The sequence below is a fragment of the Lolium rigidum genome, unplaced genomic scaffold (assembly GCF_022539505.1).
Source record: "Lolium rigidum isolate FL_2022 unplaced genomic scaffold, APGP_CSIRO_Lrig_0.1 contig_1705_1, whole genome shotgun sequence".
Taxonomy (NCBI): Eukaryota; Viridiplantae; Streptophyta; class Magnoliopsida; order Poales; family Poaceae; genus Lolium; species Lolium rigidum.
Window position 1 is genome coordinate 161,878 of NW_025899900.1, and position 18,034 is coordinate 179,911.

Sequence of the window (18,034 nt, forward strand, 5' to 3'; positions counted from 1 at the left end):
GTTACTAGTATATCCAAACATTTCGTTTGCACTTTAATTACCTACTGAAATAAATCAGCTTGAGAGCTTGAGGTTTGCACACTTATAGTGTGTTGTTCTTGCTAAGGGCAAAGCATCAATTCAAAACACCGGACTATGAAGTATTAAGTATTTCTTGTGATGTTACAAGATTACCGGAGTCGGTGAAATAGTTTAGCAATTATATTATCGGCATGATTTCAAGATGTGAAAACTGCAAACAAGTTATGCTGTGTGAAGATTTACAGTGCGCGATTTATAGTAAGAATGGAATGCAGCACATGCCTCCTTGACGATCTTCTGTAGCTATTATAACTTTTACTGTATAATTAAGTTGAGCCCGTCTGCAGTGGACATAACTAGTTTTTAAAGTGATGACCAGATCTCTACTACTTCTTGGAGTGTTATGCTATGCAGATTAGCCGCTTCTGCAATTATACTCTTGAAATGGCATGACATAGCAAGCTGTGGTTGCAAATTTCAAACTGAGCCAGTGAAAGGTTCAAGCTCATATTTCCCCAGTTATACTGTATCACAATATGCTACACATTTCAGTACAATGCATCGATTCGGAATTGAGAGTCACAATGAAGTGTTGTATATGTTAGAACATGCCTAGCGCCTTGTTGTTTTGGTGCAATGAGCTGATGAGAAAATTTGTGTTGTCTGAACTATATAAGTTGTTACTACTACCTTTCCTTCAAAGTTCATTAGTCACACGGCCTGATCGATCAACTGGGCTCTCCATGGTGCTATTCTCCAAATCCCTCAGAAACTCGACAAATGCCGCTTCAGAGGACCCGCTTTCGCCGATCGCGTCCAACGCCATCTTCCTCGCCACCACCAGCATATCCCTAAGCTTCCTCCCTTCCTCCGTCTCCATGACCAGCCTCAGCTTCGCCTCGAGCTCCTCAGCCTCCACCATTCCTTTCTCGTATCCCTCCAGCGCCACGGCGATCTTCATCTCCTCCACCATGAACACCTTGTTCAACGCCTGCTCTGCGTAGAGCGGCCAGCATATCAACGGCAGCCCAGACATGATCGCCTCTAGCGTTGAGTTCCACCCGCAGTGCGTCACGAAGGCGCCGACCGCCTCGTGCCGCACCACCTCCGCCTGCGGCACCCAGCTGCCGAGCACCATGCCCCTGTTCCTCGTCCTCTCCAAGAACCCCGCCGGAAGCAGCCGCTCAAGGTCCGGCTCGGGGAACTCGCTCTGCTCCTCCGGCGGACTCCTCACCGCCCACAGGAACCTGTGCCCGGAGCTCTCCAGTCCACTAGCGATCTCCTTCAGCTGCGCCGCCGAGAACGCGCCCTTGCTGCCGAAGCAGAGGAACACGACGCTCTGCCGCGGCTGCGCGTCCAGCCACGCGAGGCACTCGTGCCGCCGCTCCTCGCCGCCTCCATCCACCAGCGGCCCGATGCAGTAAACCCTGGGCGTGGGCCGGCCGGGCACGCAGACGCCGTCCGCGAGCGCTCTCAGCGCGGTGGGCTCCAGCCAGTCGAAGCTGTTCACGAGCACGCCCCTCCCCTCGGGGATCCGCCGGAACTGGTGCAGCCGGACCTTGGTCGTCACGCTCTCCTTGTCCTGCACCATGAGCGGCATGTCCACCGCGCGGATCGGCAGCATGCCGGGGCTGCGCACCAGCGCCTCGCCCATGTCCTTGAACGACGACGGCAGCTCGGGGTAGCTGTGCGGGAGGTCCAGGAGGACGGCGAGCGCGCCGGCCGCGGAGGCGAAGAAGAAGTATGCCGGGACGTCGAGCTCGGCGGCGACGTCGAGCGCGTCGACGCAGAACATGTCGAGCAGGAGGGCGTCGGCGCCGGGGGCGGGCAGGGAGCGGAGGAGGTCGCGGAGGACGGGGTTGGCGAGGCGGAGCGTGTCGAGGCTGCGCTTGACCGGGTGCGCGGCGTGGTCAGGGCTGGGCGGGACGGGCAGGAGACGGAATGCGATGGAAGGGTTGGCCGCGGCGAGGCGCGCCACCGCGTCGGCCGAGACGGCGTCGCTGTCGGGCGGGTCGACGACGGCGATGACGACGGTGTGGGCGTGGCGGAGCAGGTGCTTGGCCAGCTCCACCATGGGATTCAGGTGGCCCACGCCCAGCGACGGGTAGAGCACGAACGTCTTGGGCGCCGGCATGGCTGAGATAGTGAGATGAGATGAGCAGAGGAGGTGGGTGTGCGATACGGCTCTAATTGCACACGCGGGCAGTCATTTTATACACGAAAATCCAAGTGAATGGTCAAACACGCACGGCCGTTTTCGTGAGCAGTGACGTTAGATAGGCTGATTTGACTGACCGGCCCGTTTTCGTGACAAAACGTGCCACATATTATCTCTGAATAGTCTTTTGCGCCTTCATTTTTATCGCTAAATGCGTCAAATAATTTTAAGAAAATAAACATAACTTTGAAGGAAAAATATGGTTTCACTTTGCATGCGTACTAACTCAAATTTTAAAGGGTGTATCTAAAGCTCAGTCGACTAAGACTTAATCGAATTACATCAGCGTGTATCATAAAGTGCAACAATTGTAAACACGAATCTTTAAGAAGAAACAAAATCCAACAGTGAAACATGTAACTAAGAGACACGCTATATCTCAGCTAGCTGAAACTTAGCAATTCCAAATTTTAAACGACAGAGGTCAGAGACATACTTGGGCTAGTCTTATACATCGATCAGGTTGGTGCCTACCAGGCACCGCACACCCTGGTCGGGTATTGGGTCCGGCGGTCTAGCCCATTTAGCTTTTCTTTTTCGTTTTCGTCTGTTTTTTCTATTTATTTGTTTTTTCTATTTGTTTTTCTATTTATTTTTTTGTTCAAACTCTAAAAAGCTCAAATTTGAGAATTATTAGAATTCGAAACAAAAATTTAAATTCAAAAATTGTTCAAATATGATTTTTTCAAATTTGAAAATTGTTCCAATAAAAAATTGTTCAAATATGATTTTTTTCAAATTCGAAAATTGTTCAAATATAAAAATTGTTCAAATTTTAAAATGTTAACATTCAAAAATTCTTCATATATAAAAATATTAATTTTTCGAAAATAATGCTTTTCAAATTTTGGAAAATATACAAATTTAAAGTATGTTCATATTAAAAAAATTGAATTTTTTTAAAAAATAGATTTTTAAAAAGTATATCCGAAAAAAGTTTAGATTAAATTTTTTAAGTTTTTAAAAAACATAGAAAAAAGAACAAAAGAATCAGCAGAAAGGGAGAAAAACGTAAAAAAAAACTCACCACATTAGCCCACAGTATGGTAGCTAGAGACAATACACTCAAAGAACAAGTGTTTAACAGTTTCTATTTTCTTACAAAGACTACCTTCTAGAGGTTTGGGCATGCCCCTTTTCCTCAAGTTATTCTTAATCATAATTTTGTTTTAAGATCAAGAAGATCCATAAGGAAATTTTAATTTATGAGGTATTTTTAGCTGCTTGCCAGAAGTCAGATACACATGTTTCACTTCTCTATTGTTAACTATGATATACATGCATTTAGAAGAATACACCCCGTTGGTTCCATACATCCAAATCATTTGATCCTCCAGGCCAGAGAAGGATATACTCCTAGGAATCTCAAGCAATTCTTGCTACTAGATCATCATAGATTCAATTAAAGTCCTCATGTAAGTGCATCTAGGTTGTGAACCATCACACAAATCTTCTACTCCCTCTCTCACAGTTTATTAGGCGTGCGTGTAGGTCGCAAATTTGATCAAGTTAGCATTAGTTATATGTTATAAAAAAATTATCATTAGAAAGTTTAGATGCTCTATTTTCTAATTATATATTTTTTGCGTTATATAATTCAAATTATATATGTCAAATTGATGACCTATGGATACGGACAAGACTAGTAAGCTGAGACAGAGGGAGTACAGTAATAGTTTGTTGGTTAACAACAAAATAGAACTCCCATAATTATTTGTCCAGAGGCATATTGCCAAACCAAATATCCTCCCAGAACCTAACTATCTTACAATTCTCTATATTCCACCTATACTCTAACGGCACGGCCTTAATAGCCCACATGACTCCTTTCCAAAAGACAGAGGGTGAGAATCTTGGCAACATAAGATATTTGGGGCTTCAAATCTTCTTCCATAAGTTACCTTTAGCCTTAATATATCTTTTAGTACAAGAACCTAAAAGACATATGTTAAGATCCTGGAGGTTAGGAATACCTAGAGATGACTCGGCATCGGAGGTCGCTCTATGCCCACAACAACCACGACGACGATGTTCTACAAGTTATAATCAATAAGATTTATATTGGCATACCATTATTACTGACTTTGTATCTACACATGTTAGAATTAAAATTAAGATAATATATTCTTATAGCCATCTTCTTTTTGGCATCTATATCAATAGAGATGGCATTGCCTACAATAAGTGACATTTGGCCCTTCGTTTGACGACAAATCTTCCCAACGGTGTTGGAAGATGATTATCTAGTTATGGGCCTTTAGATCTTGATTCTCCATATCGGTTTTGGTTTTCTTTTCTCATGAATTGTCAGTTAACCTAAGGTAGTGGCGATTCCTAGTCATTGCCCTCATGTCAATTTCCATGCATGTCGTATCGCTCGTCATTTATTCTTTTTTCCTTGCCCCTTCTTTCTCCTGTGATCCACCTTCTTTCGCCTCTCCCCTCCACGGGGACACCAATGGACAAGAAGAAGGGTTCGCTACACGTAAGAAGATTAATCAAATGTGTGATCTTTCTGTATTTATTTCCCTTCTTACACTAATCTTGAATTGCACTTGGTGCATTTCTATTTTCATATTTATTTTATTTGACCATCGAATTGGAAAAATATGTTCGTATTTCACGCATAGAGGAGTCTTTTGGAAAATTCGAGGCATTTCTAGGGGTAGAAAGCATCTTCTACACCGGCAATCATCACCTGGATTTGGGGGAGGTTACGATTGAGCATGATATATGCTCTCTCCTCCCGTAAACGTTCTTCTAAGCTTCCAATAAATTCGAAATAAATCACACATGTAGGTTTAGGAAACCTTTTTTAGGATAGGTTTAGAAAACTTACTGCTGTACATATTTTGAATGCGTTGAGAATTTGCAAAATCACAAAATTGTTTAAGTTACAAATTTTGGAGCTTGGTGGTGCGCAGCCTGAAATTTTTGTGGTTTTTTGGACACATGTGTACATTTTGTACATGCATAATGTTTTTCGTAATTTTTTGGAACTCGGAAATATGTTATTTTGCTATCTTCAGCTGCACATTTGTGTTCAGCAACATATCCGTTCTGAAAATTCCTACTGCTCGTGCACTATCTATCTGTAAGTCCGAACATTGGGCGGCGTTGGCATAACGAGAGGCCCAGTGCAGTCTTTTCTCAGTAGGCCATGTCGTCGCACCCAAAAAAACAAACACAGAGTTTGCGAGTTGGCACTTGGCAGGCTCTGGTCCGAGCCAGTGACCATGTCCGATTTGAACCTGGAGTCGGCCACTCGATCGTAGACACGACGCCGTGCGCGTCTCCAACTCGATCTCGCCGTCAAGATCGTCTCGGACCCGCGCACCAGCATCATATAATGGTGCAGGCCGCCATTGTAACACCCGATCGACTCCACAAGGCTCTCCCGATCGATCGCCGACTGAGCGCGCCTCGCACGTACGCACGCACACATGGCGGAGGCTAACAGGGAGGAGGCCGAGCGGGCATGCCGGCGCGCGGAGGAGCACTTCCTGGCCGGCAACGTGGGCGCGGCGCGCCGGCTGGCCGGGAAGGCCCAGCGGCTCTTCCCCTCGCTCCCCGGCGTCGCGAACGCGGTCGCCGTCTACGCCATCCACGCCGCCGCCCCCGACTGGCACGCCGTCCTCGGCGTGGACCGCCCGGCATCCGCCGACGCCGTCAAGAGGCAGTTCCGGCGCCTGTCCCTCCTCGTCCACCCCGACAAGAACCGCTCCGCCGCCGCCGAGGGCGCCTTCAAGCTGCTCGGCAAGGCCTGCGACGCCCTCTCCTCCGGCGCCGCCCACGGCCCCTACGCCACCGACGCGGCCTCCGCGCAGGAGTGGTTCCGATCGCACCACTCGACACCGGCGAACCCGCCGCCGCCGGCCGACGAAGCGGAGTCGTCCAGGCGGGCGGCGTCAGGCGCCACGGGTCTCGTCCGCGTCCGCTGCGACTACTGCAAGAAGGCCATGGAGGTCAAGCGCAGCGAGCTGAATTCCGGATTGGTGCGCTGCCTCGGGTGCCACAGCGTGCTGCGCGAGCCGAGTAAGACGACGTACGTGTGGGAGTCGTCGGGCACGTACTACAAGGTGAGGCCGCCGTCGCCGCCGCCGCCGTACTACCAGGTGCCCAACAAGTGTCCGCCGCCGCCGCCGCCGAGGAAGAAGAACGAGCCGAAGGTGCCGACGTTCCGGTGCCCCGCACGGTGCCCGCGCTGCGAGACGCAGTTCACGTCCATGGTGACCACGGGGTCGTGGCGACTCCAGTGCAAGAACTGCCTCAAGGACGCCATGGTGCACGTGAAAGGCCCCGACGCCGCGACCTGCACCTGAACGTTCCGACGACGCCCTGGCTCTTGAGATTCCTACGCTTGCTTTCTTTCCAGGGAAGGATGTCATTTAGCTCACCAAGCTCGCACAAGACTAGACGTAATGTCATTTAGCTCACCAAGCTCGCACAAGACTAGACGTAATGTCATTTAGGTCACCAAGCTCGCCCAGCGACGGGTAGAGCACGAAGGTGTTGGCCGCCGGCATGGGTGAGATAGTGAGATGAGATGAGAAGAGGAGGTGGGTGTGCGATACGGCTCTAATTGCACACGCGGGCAGTCAGGACAATCCAAGTGAGTAGTCAAGTCATTTCTCTTCTTATTGTTTTTTTCTGCAGGGATGATGACGTTGGAGATCAAGTCCTCACTACGGAACGGTGGCGAACTGCGCGAGGAGTTCCTGAGCGAGGACTGGCTGCGCGTACAAGAGCGGAAGAGGGGTCTACGTGTTTCTCAAAAAAAAAAAGAGGTGAGGCCCACGTGGGCGCGCGACAGCGCATCCTCTCAGCTATCTGTGCGCGCGCGGCGTGGCGTTGACGCGTTTCAACTGTAGATAGATCAGCGCGCGCGTCGACTCGTCCATGGGGATGGGTGCGTTTGGTCATGCAGCACCGCTTTCACATGTGCCAGCCTGTCTCCACACCCATGCATGCATCCACGGGATCGCGTTAATTTAATTCTCTTCTCAACCCAAGGCTAATCAAGCCATCAGCCAAAACTGGCTTGGCTTTCTTCTTTTTTTCTTTTTCTCCTCGCTCTCTGCTGCTATTTAATTTAAACTATTCTACATGGCTAAGCTATAGTGCACGAAAAATCTGACTACTCTTTTTCTACGCAACGCACCAAACAGCTCCACCATTTTCTGGCTGGAACCCATCGATCGATCCACGCCAATTAATTAACTCAGGGAATAAAACGTACGCCTCCAGCTGGATCTGCTACTTCTTCCTTAATTTTGCCCAGCACAAACGAAACGCGCGCGTGTCCAGGGGCGCGTTTGCTTGCCTGCATGCAAGTTTGTAGACGGTAAGAGGTGAAAAATATATTTTTCTTCGTGGGCAACCAAACAACAGGATCCAATACTGTCTGCACATCATGGACCTTAGGGCATCTCCAACCGAGCGACCCAAACGGACGCGCTGGACCGTCCGTTTTGGGCCGTTTGGGTGGCCGAACGGACACACGGACAGCGGCCCGCGTCCGCGTGTCCGTTTGGGTCGCACGCTGCGCCAATGCACGGACGCAGCGCATATGTAATTAAAAAAACAAAAAATGAAAATAAAAAAGGAAAACAACCAAAAATAAATTTAAACTAGTGGTTAATTAAACTTAGCCCTATTTTGGGCAATTTTTACACAAAAGAAATCCCTATATGGACTTTAAACTAAAAAAAAAGCAAACCCTAGCCAGGGTTTGCTCGCACGGTGGCCGCCGGTAGCAGTACTACTCCTAGTAGTACTCGTCGTCGTCGCCGTCGATGAGGACGACGCCCCCCCGGCGGCGACGCGCTGTTCCGGCTCGAAACGCCGGAGGGCGCAGGGGACTCCAGCCAGGGCGACCACTGGGCCCTGATGTAGCTTGGTTTACGCTAATTTGTTTTATTATGATGTAACAATGTAGACTCCCCAAAAAAACATTGAATGGACGGCGCGACCGCAAACATGCCCCAATTTTAGGCTAGGTTTGCTCCAAAACAAATGTGTCCACGCGACAATGTCTATTTACGGTTGGATGCTGGGTCTCAATTTTAGGCCGCGCGGACAACGATGGTTACAAAGTGTCCGTTTACGATAACCCGTTGGAGGTGGCCAGATGATAAACTAATTAAGGGGTACACACTCACATCTTATATTGAAGCAACTAGACTACTTATATTGAACCGTAACTTTCTACCTTCGCTGAAACTTCTTGCTGCGAGAGCAATCGTAGGTTGTTTTGCCATCTTAATTATGACTCACTAGATGCATTCTCCACCACGTGTGCTATTCTTTTTTTTTTTTTTTTTTACCGATGTCATGTCCTGTACATGGCCTGAGTATGTCTTGTCATGCTGATCCAGTTTTCTTTGATTTGCCTCTTGTTGTTACTGGACAATATAGATCGTTGCAATCTTCATCAAATCTTCATCGTGTGATGTGACCTTTACCTATAGCTATGATTTTGTTGTCTCTTAACAAACCCAGAACCTTATATGCCACCATGGGATCAATATTGTGACCGACATGCATGCTCACACATGCACTGACCAAAGAGAATGTGTAGTAATTGGCAACTACGCATCGACATGCATGCATGGATAATATAAACTATTCCAAGAACAAACATGCATGCTAATCGATCAAGCGATTTATCTCTTTTATTTCCCCTATCCTCTACCGGTCGATCAGCCAAACCAGAGCCGTGATATATTTTTTTCCTTGGCTCTGTTGCTATTTATACGTCAAGCCATACATGGCTAAGCTAAAGTGCACGCAAAATCTAACATGCGTACGTCACTTCTACTCATTTTCTGCACACCAAACAATTCATTTTCGGGCTGGGGAACCGATCGACGCCAATTAAGCCAGGAAATAAAACGCGTTCTAGATGCTACTTCTTCATTTTGTCCAACACACACAGGCCACGTACGCGCGTGCCCAAGTCAGGATCTCACCTAGCTTCTTTTTCACAGCAAACAACGCATTTTCCGCGTCTGCATAAATCCATGCACCCATCCATCCGTGTACGAGTGCGCGCGCCGCGTTTGGTTTATTTCGCCTGCGTCCGAATTCTCCCGCTGCAGACCCATTTCAGCATCAATTTTTCCCGCACGGCCTAGCTGTTGTTCCGCCCATGTCTTAGAGCATCTCCAACAGACGCGCTAAACGTCCCGCGCGGCAAAAAAACCATCGTTTTGGCGCGCGCGGACGCTGCCGCGCTGCTCCAGCAGACGCGGGAAAACGACGCGCGCGCTAAAAAATTTACCGCCCGCGCGCTTTCGCGCTATCCCGCGCGGGAAATCTGCCGCGTGTGTTGCCGCGCGCGCTATTTAGACGACACGCGCGAAGCGGCCAACTGCCACTCCTCCCACGCGTCTTCCTCCCGTGCCCTCTCTCCCCGCCGCTCTCCCTCCCGCGCCGCTCTCCCTCCCGCGCCGCTCCACCTCCGGCCGTTCCACCTCGACGCGAAGATGCCGCCGCGCGGAGAAAGAGAAGAAGGAGGAGGAGAAGGCGGCGGCGAAGGCGGCAAAGAAAGCTTCCCGCGAGAAGCGCCGCGCCGAGATCGCGAAGAGGAGGGCGGCGAGGGCCGCGAAGGCGGCGAGGAAGGCGGAGGAGAAGAAGAACGGCGCAGGGCCGTCGACGGTCGTCGTCTCCTCCTCCTCCTCCTTCGAGTGGACGACAACGCCGGTGTCGTCCACTACTCCGAGCAGCTCGGACTTCAACTGGGACTCCTCCGAGTAGAAGTTTAATATGTGTCGCATTGTATCGTCGAACTTTTATAATATATTCGTATTTTCGATCAAATTTTCATAGTTTGTTCGATTTAAATTTTCAAAAAACGGTCGGATTTAGCACTTTATACCGCGCGCGCGCTGCAAAATAGCGCCTCTGCCGGAGGTGCGTTTTCGCGCAGCAACGCGCGCTGGAAAATAGCGCCTCTGCCGCGGGCAAATTCGCTAACACGCGCGCTAACAGTATACAGCGCGCCGAATCGCGCGTTTACAGCGCCAGATTTTAGAGCGTCTGTTGGAGATGCTCTTATAGATTAAGCCATGCTCGCGCCAAGCTGCTAGTGCCAACATGCCATATTGGCCTCAGGAAGGCTGGCGCTTCACTATGTAGTAGCGCTGCTAGCGCATGTCAGAGTAGTAGCATTAGTGGTCCACATGGCTCCTGTTACATAAACAAAGTGCAAAGGTCTGAAAATTCACACGGTAATTAAGTCGTCACTAGTCTGTGTGTTGTTCTTATCGAATGACAACTACAACACTATGATTAGGTGAATATTGACCAGCCATTGATGGGTGACCAGGATGAAAGGCAGCAAGCAAGGACAACAGAAAAAAAAAGATGAACACGATCTTGATCTTTCGCATGTGTGATTGCAATAAAAATCTTTTTTCAAAACAATGAGCTTGTGCTTTTATGATTTCTCTGATTAGTAAGTTATATCACTTATACAATATATGCATTGTAACTTACTATACATTATTAATTTATGTAAGAGATGCAAGGCCTAGATTTTACTTCTATAAATTCCGTAAAAAAGACACAATGTTGATTCTCTTCTCAACTTTCTGATTTTAGAGCATCCACACTCCCCCCCCCCCCCCACACTAATGGGCTCCGGCGCAGCCGTTTTAGGGCCCATATGGGGGGTGCCGGCGGTAAAACAAAAATAGGGGCTGGCGGCTGCCAGTCGCGGCCCCTATACTAAAAAAATTAAATTTTCAAAATATATATAAAAAAAATCAAATAGTAGAAACATAGATAGTTCCGCCATACTTGGCTAATATTTGTACAAATTTAAAAACATAGGCATAGAAAACTCTAAAATTCTAATAAGCGCCGCCGTTGCCGCCATGGTCTAGCCCTAGACGACGGTACATTGCTGCCGCGTGGTCCTCCTCATCATCATCGGGCCCCTCCCTCTTCGGCTGCGACATGTAGCTACAGCCCTGGCCGGCGAACCCGCGCCTCCCGCGCGGCCTGCTAGATTGGCCAGCGTCGTTGTCATCCAGGTTGATGACGAGGCCGAGGCGATAGCGGCGCTGCTCCTCCGCGCCGCGGTGGTCGGCATCGCTACACACCTCGGCAAACTCGTCCGTCACCGTGAAGGATTAGAGCTGGGCTTGGCGCGGGCCAGGGAATTCCTCCGACTCATCCTCTGCCTTGATGATGGAGGCTACCGCCTTGTACTCCGACGGTGGCATCCACTCACGTTGGCCCGGCGGAGATGGCTGGTGCCACTCGTGAATGACGACGCCTCCGCCGCCATTGCGGCGCCTGCGAGCACGAGCCTCCTCCGGCTCTTCCTTCACCGTCGCCAAGAAGCGCGGTGACTGCGTGTTGTAGGGGGAGTACCTGGACGACAACCCACGCGACGAGGAGGATCAGGAGGAGGAACACATTTGTCATCACGTTGCCCACTGCCCATTGCCGCGTGGGGCCGCTAGCTGCACGTATCGTGGCGGCATTTGCAATGGCGGGTCGTTCCCATCGGTGATGTAGCAGAGGACCCACGCGAGGGTCCTCCTGGGCGTGCTCCACCACCGCCGCCATCCGCTGGCGTTGTAGTTCGCTAGCGGATCGCCGCTGCCGTCATAGGCAGCGAGGCGGTCCTCGCGCTCGCGCCGGAAGAACAACGTCCAAGCATCGTTGTTGTCCGGGGACCACCGCGGTTCATTCCGCTCCTCTGATGTTAGGCGCTCCCAAAACTGATCGTAGATCGTCGGGGAGCGCTCCATCCCCATCGGCACCGGTAGGACCGGTAGGCCACCGTGGCTGAGTGCCCACCACCCCCCGACAGCGCATGTCCGACGGTATGGGGTAGCGCGTGTTCTAGAGGGTGCGCGTCTCGGCGAATTGAAGCCACCAGCTGCCGAAGCTGTTGGCGGCGGCGCCTTCTCTCTTTTGGCGGTCCATGTCGATGGCGTTGGAGAAGATTTGGAGGAGGAGGAGGAGATGGCGAGGGCGCTGGCTGGAATGTGCGGCGAGGGAGCGCGTGGGGGTTTATATGGTGGTGAGGGGGAGTTGGCGAGGATTAACGCCACCGCTGAAGACGAGCATATGCTAAAGACGACCAGTATTAGCGTCGACACAACACGGAAGGCGAGCAGGCGCTGAAGGAGAGCAGCCTTTGACGGGCGCGGAAGGCGAGGAGGAAGACGACTCCGCTGACATTGATGGGGTGGGTCCATAGCCAGCAGACGTTTTCCGCGCCTTCTTCACGCGTCGTTCCGCCAACACGCTCCCGCTAGCCTCCCTTTCTACTGGGTTCGGCCTGGTGGTGCCGGATGGATAGTTAGGCCGCGACGACTAAAAACCTAATTTGGGGGGCCGCGGGTGGGGGCAATTTTGGGCGAGTGGAGATGCTCTTACCCCTCCACTCCACGAAGCGTATTTCCACGAACTCCTCATATAATTTTTCATCTCCACTCCTCCGCTCTCTCTCACCGACAACGAGACAAAATATATGGGAGAGGATTAGTACCGAATGGCTCATGTGTACGCAAAATAATTAATTCTCCGTTTGGAAACCCATAGAATCGAGTGTGCCGAACCTGATGGAATATCCGATGAAAACCCTAGGGGATATAGATCGTGGGGCCTGCCGAACAAGGGGACACATGAAATTGCGCAAGGAAGGTTTATTTTAGTTATGAACCCGTGTCATGCTATTGGTGGTGACTGTTATTTCATGTGCATGATAACAAACATTTCTGTCGTGTACTCCATCTTAGTCACCACCGATGAGCATTAATCTCTTGCATCTATCCTCCTATATGCAAAAGTTACCATCTCCAATCCGTCTCTTTCCTGTTGATCCTTCCACTCGTCTCTCTCTCTCTCCCCCTCTCTCTATTCAAGAACTATCTCGTTGTCGATGTGGCCTCCAATCACCTCACACAACCGTCCTATCTCACAATTCGCACCATCTCATAGCATGAAATAATGACCCCGAGTACATGCCCTACCATGATGGAGCTATACCATCGGCATTGTCCATCCCACAACTCAATCATCCCTCGTGAGCCCAAAATCTACTCCAATATTTTGAGATTTAAATGCTACCATTGTAGCAAAATCACATGAAATCGTGAGCCGCATGCTTTGGTTGTCCAAATATTTCATTTTTCTTAGCCGGTTTCGGTGAGGTTAAGGCGCCGGCAGAAGGTTTGGAAGTTTTCCCGCCCTTTTACATCAACTTTTTAACTATGCCCATCCACTTCACTAGGCATCTTCCTAGTAACCCCCAAATCACCGCTCCGGCATTTTCCCGCCCAAATTAATTTAGGCATTGACGTACTCATCGGGTGCTCACGCCCAACTTTTTGGCCTGGAGATTACATGGCTCCATATGGTTTTAGGAGAAGCGTAGCTATTGCATATGGGCTCTCGAAAAGTTAAGGTTTCAACCACCTCCACACATCATGTAGCAAACGAGCGTGATATTTTCCTCTACTAATTCGAAGACTTCTTTGTTCATTGGTTTAGCATTTGGGCAGCCACACATGCGGCAATAAACCTATTTCATTTCAAGTGCTCTTCGAAATGGCTTGACTTCTTTGCGTTTCTAGAAATAAATTGAACCTAGCTACACACACGTGGCCGAGGCAGACTGAGCTGGATAGCATGCACTTGGACAGTAAACATAATTAGTACTACTATGATCCTTTCCTCTCTGTGTGCTATGTTTTTTCTCACGTGGGAAAATTAACAAATGACATTGCGGGAGGGAGACGACAACTGCATGCATGTGCATGTCCTCATGCTCGGGTAGGCCTAGATAGTTCCATGACTGGGGCTACCCTGCTCGCCCACCAGTGGAGTGGAGACGTTGCCCCAGGCACTAGTGCGGCTCGTGGAGGCGACAGCGGTGCCGGAATGCATGCTGGCACCCCAGCCCTCGATGCCATCAGCTTGGGCACCATTCGTCGAAGTGTAAGTGGAGCCGAACTGCACGTCAGCCGCCCTGAAGCCGTCATCTTCACCACCGCCCCCGCAGTTGGAAATAGCGTTGCGCCGCACACAGGTTGCCCCAACGTTGTCGCCTTTAATTAGCAATGTCTCACCAAAGTGGAGATGACGCTGCTAGGATGCTTGATGGCAACCCTGGACGCGACCATCTTTGGCCCTGCACACGGGATGGATGTGACGTTGTCGGTGTGGTTTGCGAGAGTAGAAATGGCGTCGGGCTGCAAGCCGGCAACCTCACCACCACTGTGTTCATGGCGGCCAGCGGGAGTAGACATGGCGCAGGGATGCGCGCAGGCGTCCAGCGACAGCGTCCGAGAGCTGGAGTACAGTTGCTTGCCGACCTCCGTCTTCAAGTTCCGGGGCGCGCTCTGCGTCACGACTCGACGACGCGTTTCCTCATCGATGGAGGCGATCTTGTTGCCAGGAACTCCGGTGGCGTGCAGGACAGGGCCTCCACGGCGGCCATGGTCCGCGTCGGCGGCGGGATGGTTTGCTTCGTCAGCATCGCGGGGAGCCCCATCGGCTACCCTTCACGCTTTTTCGTGCATCATGGAGCGGCGTCGAGCAGCTGCCGGTCACGCCGTGTTGGCGTGTCGCCGACGTCCTCGACAGTTGATGATCGGCGACCTCTGTCTTCAAGTCACGGGGCGCGCTCTGCGTCGTGGCTCCATGGCGTGTGTTAGGCGTGTCATCCGCCGCCTTCGGGTATGTGGCGCGCAGCAACCGCTGTTTGGCGCGTGTGTACTTCGACGCCGCCTCTGCCTACCTGTTCGGCGCGTGATCTGCCGCCTGCAGCTTCATACAGTCACAATGGTGTTTTGGTAATGGAGGAAATGAATCTCATCCCGGTGACATGGCCTGCATTTTGACAGATACCAGCATCACCAGTGCGCGCCGACGGGATGCATATGGGAAGCTCCAGTGGCGGCCTCCTCCTTGACTGAGACGATCTTGTTCACCTCGGACTGTGGTGGCTTGAAGGACCAGGGCCTCCACGGCCATGGTCGTTGTCGTCGGCGCCATGGCTAGCTTGCCCTGTCAATGCTGCGGAGAGCTCCGCTTGATGTGCTCATGGCGTGGCGTCGGTCGCTGCCGGACACGCCGTGTTGCCAACGTCCTCTCTGGCCGCGTTTCTTGTGTCAGTTCTCCTCCTCCCCTCCTGTCAGCTGTTGCTCTAAACCGAAAGGAACGCACTGCGCGGGCGTCGTTCTCAAGTTGATTTGCGGCTCGCAGCTGAGAGCATCCTTATCAACTAGCTGGGTGCCGATCGGCGTGGGGAGACGCCGATGCGATTGACTCGAACCTGGCGCAAGGACGTGCTGCACTGGGCCGGTGTTCAGGACCCGTCCGTTCTTCAGCCTAGGCAGGATAAATAAGCTGTACACGCTCATGTACATGTACACCTGAACCATGCGAAGCCCTGCATGTATATATAGAGAGCTAGCAAGGGTTGATTGATCGATGTGAATGTATAGCCAACACATTTAAATAAGAGTTCAGCATAAGCAGCCATAGCTAGGCACTTTGTACGGCCGCCCTGTCATGTGAATTTATACGTGTATTGCACACCCAAAATGCCACATGATTTTCGTTTGCTAGGTACAAAATCACATCGAACACTCGGCGAAGATGAATATTGTTGAACTAGCATGATGCAGTCCATTTGGTTAGGACTTACTTATGACTTAGTGGCTTCGTCGAGTGTGCAACGGGTATGCCTTGCAGGAGCATTCTATCGGGAGACCGGTGTCGGTGTAAAACCAACTGGCGCTCACGTCAACATGGTCGGTGTGGTCGACAATTCGTCTTGGCATGGTGATGAGCTCACAACAGCCGACTCGGTCGAAAGGCGTTGTCTCATAAGGTCACGGAGGAGTGGTATCAGAGCGCCACTCTAAAATTGGGCCTTTCTTACCTAGAAAATTTAAACTATTCAACATATACTATTTAAATTTGGATAGAGGCACTAGCGACAATAATTTAGCTTGGCGGAGGCCACACGGCTCAGTGCAGGAGAAAAGAAAAAAAGAATCAAGGTGCCGAAGCTTACAGCTTGTATCATGTAGATTGTACGTACGGTAGTTTGTACTAGTTCATATCCTGGCTTACATGACTGTTTGCATCGATTAAAGAATTTTGCTTATGTGACCGTACACAGATTGTAGGTTTCTTATGCGAGGTTTATATTTAGAGGTCACTAGTGTCTGGAATCTCACGGTATGATTGCTGCACCCCCATGGAGCTCTCACAGGCGTTTGGATTTTGGACCGTCCGATCGAGCTAACGTGGCGCGATCTCGGCCGGCCGTTCCGTCCAGGGCGCGAGGCCCTCGCGCGGACCCGCATTTTATCCATGGGTCGTGTAAAGGCCCGCCTGGCCCGGTCGTGCGAGCGCCCCAGCCTAACCCTCTCCCAATCCTTGCAGCCGCCACCTCCCCCCACCGCATCCCCATCTCCGTCTCGTCGCGGCCGCCGCGTCCCCATCTCCGGCTCGTCGCGGCCGCCTCCCTAGCTCTCCACCACAGCCGGCCTCCTCTCCGGCGAGCCGTCGTCGCCCGCGCCCTCTCCTCTTCCCCCTATGGCGCTCGAGGGGCGGCGCTGGGCCGGAGGTGGAGGAGGTCGGCCGCGAGGTTAGGGTGCCGCTGCCACGGTCAAACGACGGGCTGTGTCGTCGGAGAAGGAGCGGCCGAGGGCTCGCAACCGGAGGAGCGGCTGGGGGCTGGAAGGAGCAGCCTAGATCGTTGGGATGAGCCTCCTCCTGACATACCATTGGAGGAGGAGCGGTTGGTGGCCATCAAGAGGAGCAGCTCTTTGGGATGAGTCTCTCCCTATTGTACAGTCGCTGGAAGACGCCCTGGTTGGGCTCGACATGCAGGTCTCTCTTTCCCTCCCTCTCCCTCTCCCTCCATCTCTCTCTCACACAAAATATCCTTGTCCTTCCAGAAATTCAGAAGGGGAAAAAGGGGGAGGTTGCAGGGAGATGAAGGAGACCACATGGATTTGCCTCTAGAAGACATGAATTACTCGATTCAGTGACAGTTAGCTTCTAGGGAGATCTGTGCCTTTTGTTTTTGTTATTATAATGAATGAATTGCTTGGATATTGTTCAGATTATTGCTAATTATTTTTCTATGAAAATCGATGTACACTATATGCTCTGTATCTGTAGACCTGATGGTTCTCAAATTTGACTTTTATATAATTAGTCTTGATTTGCATCCATGAGTTTACTTTTGATCTTTCTGTACAAGTACAGGTTTTAAATCAGTTGAGAAATATGTGGTGAATATATGAACCTGGTGGTATTTAGCATTTTAGCTCAAATCTTAGTGCTTGAGCATTTCTACTGTAAAATGTATTCATATCCGTTGGAATAATTGTGTTTTCGTTCCTGTTTGAGGTTAAGATTTAAAGAACCTGACTACATGTTATGACTAGGTCATCAAGTGTTGCAAGGCTCGGCTATTCTGGGACTGAAGTAATTTCAAGGTTATGGTATTTTTTGGTTAATGCTCATCACTGATTGATTCTGCATACTTTTGTTTTTAGATTGTTGGCATAACATATCAGTTGGGGTATAGTCGACCATAACATGGTTTTCTATATTGGTTCCATTGCACGCGTAGGCAGAACCAATTTCTGTCCAATATAGAATTGGCGGCGTAGAACATGGTCACTTTTGAGTTTGGACTATGGTTGGTCTGCTTATATCCCATATTCTGGTTCCGGTTATATAGGCGGGTAAGATTGATGTTCATTTTCATTATTACTTCTGCCTTTTGTTTGGTGTGGTGAAGTA

The 18,034-nt window shown here is 50.6% G+C and overlaps 1 protein-coding gene across 1 annotated transcript; it reads right to left on the reverse strand.

The window, feature by feature from the left end:
* Positions 1–489: 489 nt before the first annotated feature.
* Positions 490–2,186, reverse strand: LOC124680452 (anthocyanidin 5,3-O-glucosyltransferase-like). Its single transcript, XM_047215510.1, has one exon. It carries the CDS (start codon positions 2,153–2,155, stop codon positions 719–721), a length of 1,437 nt encoding a protein of 478 aa, XP_047071466.1. The 5' UTR covers positions 2,156–2,186; the 3' UTR covers positions 490–718.
* Between the last annotated feature and the right edge of the window lie 15,848 nt (positions 2,187–18,034).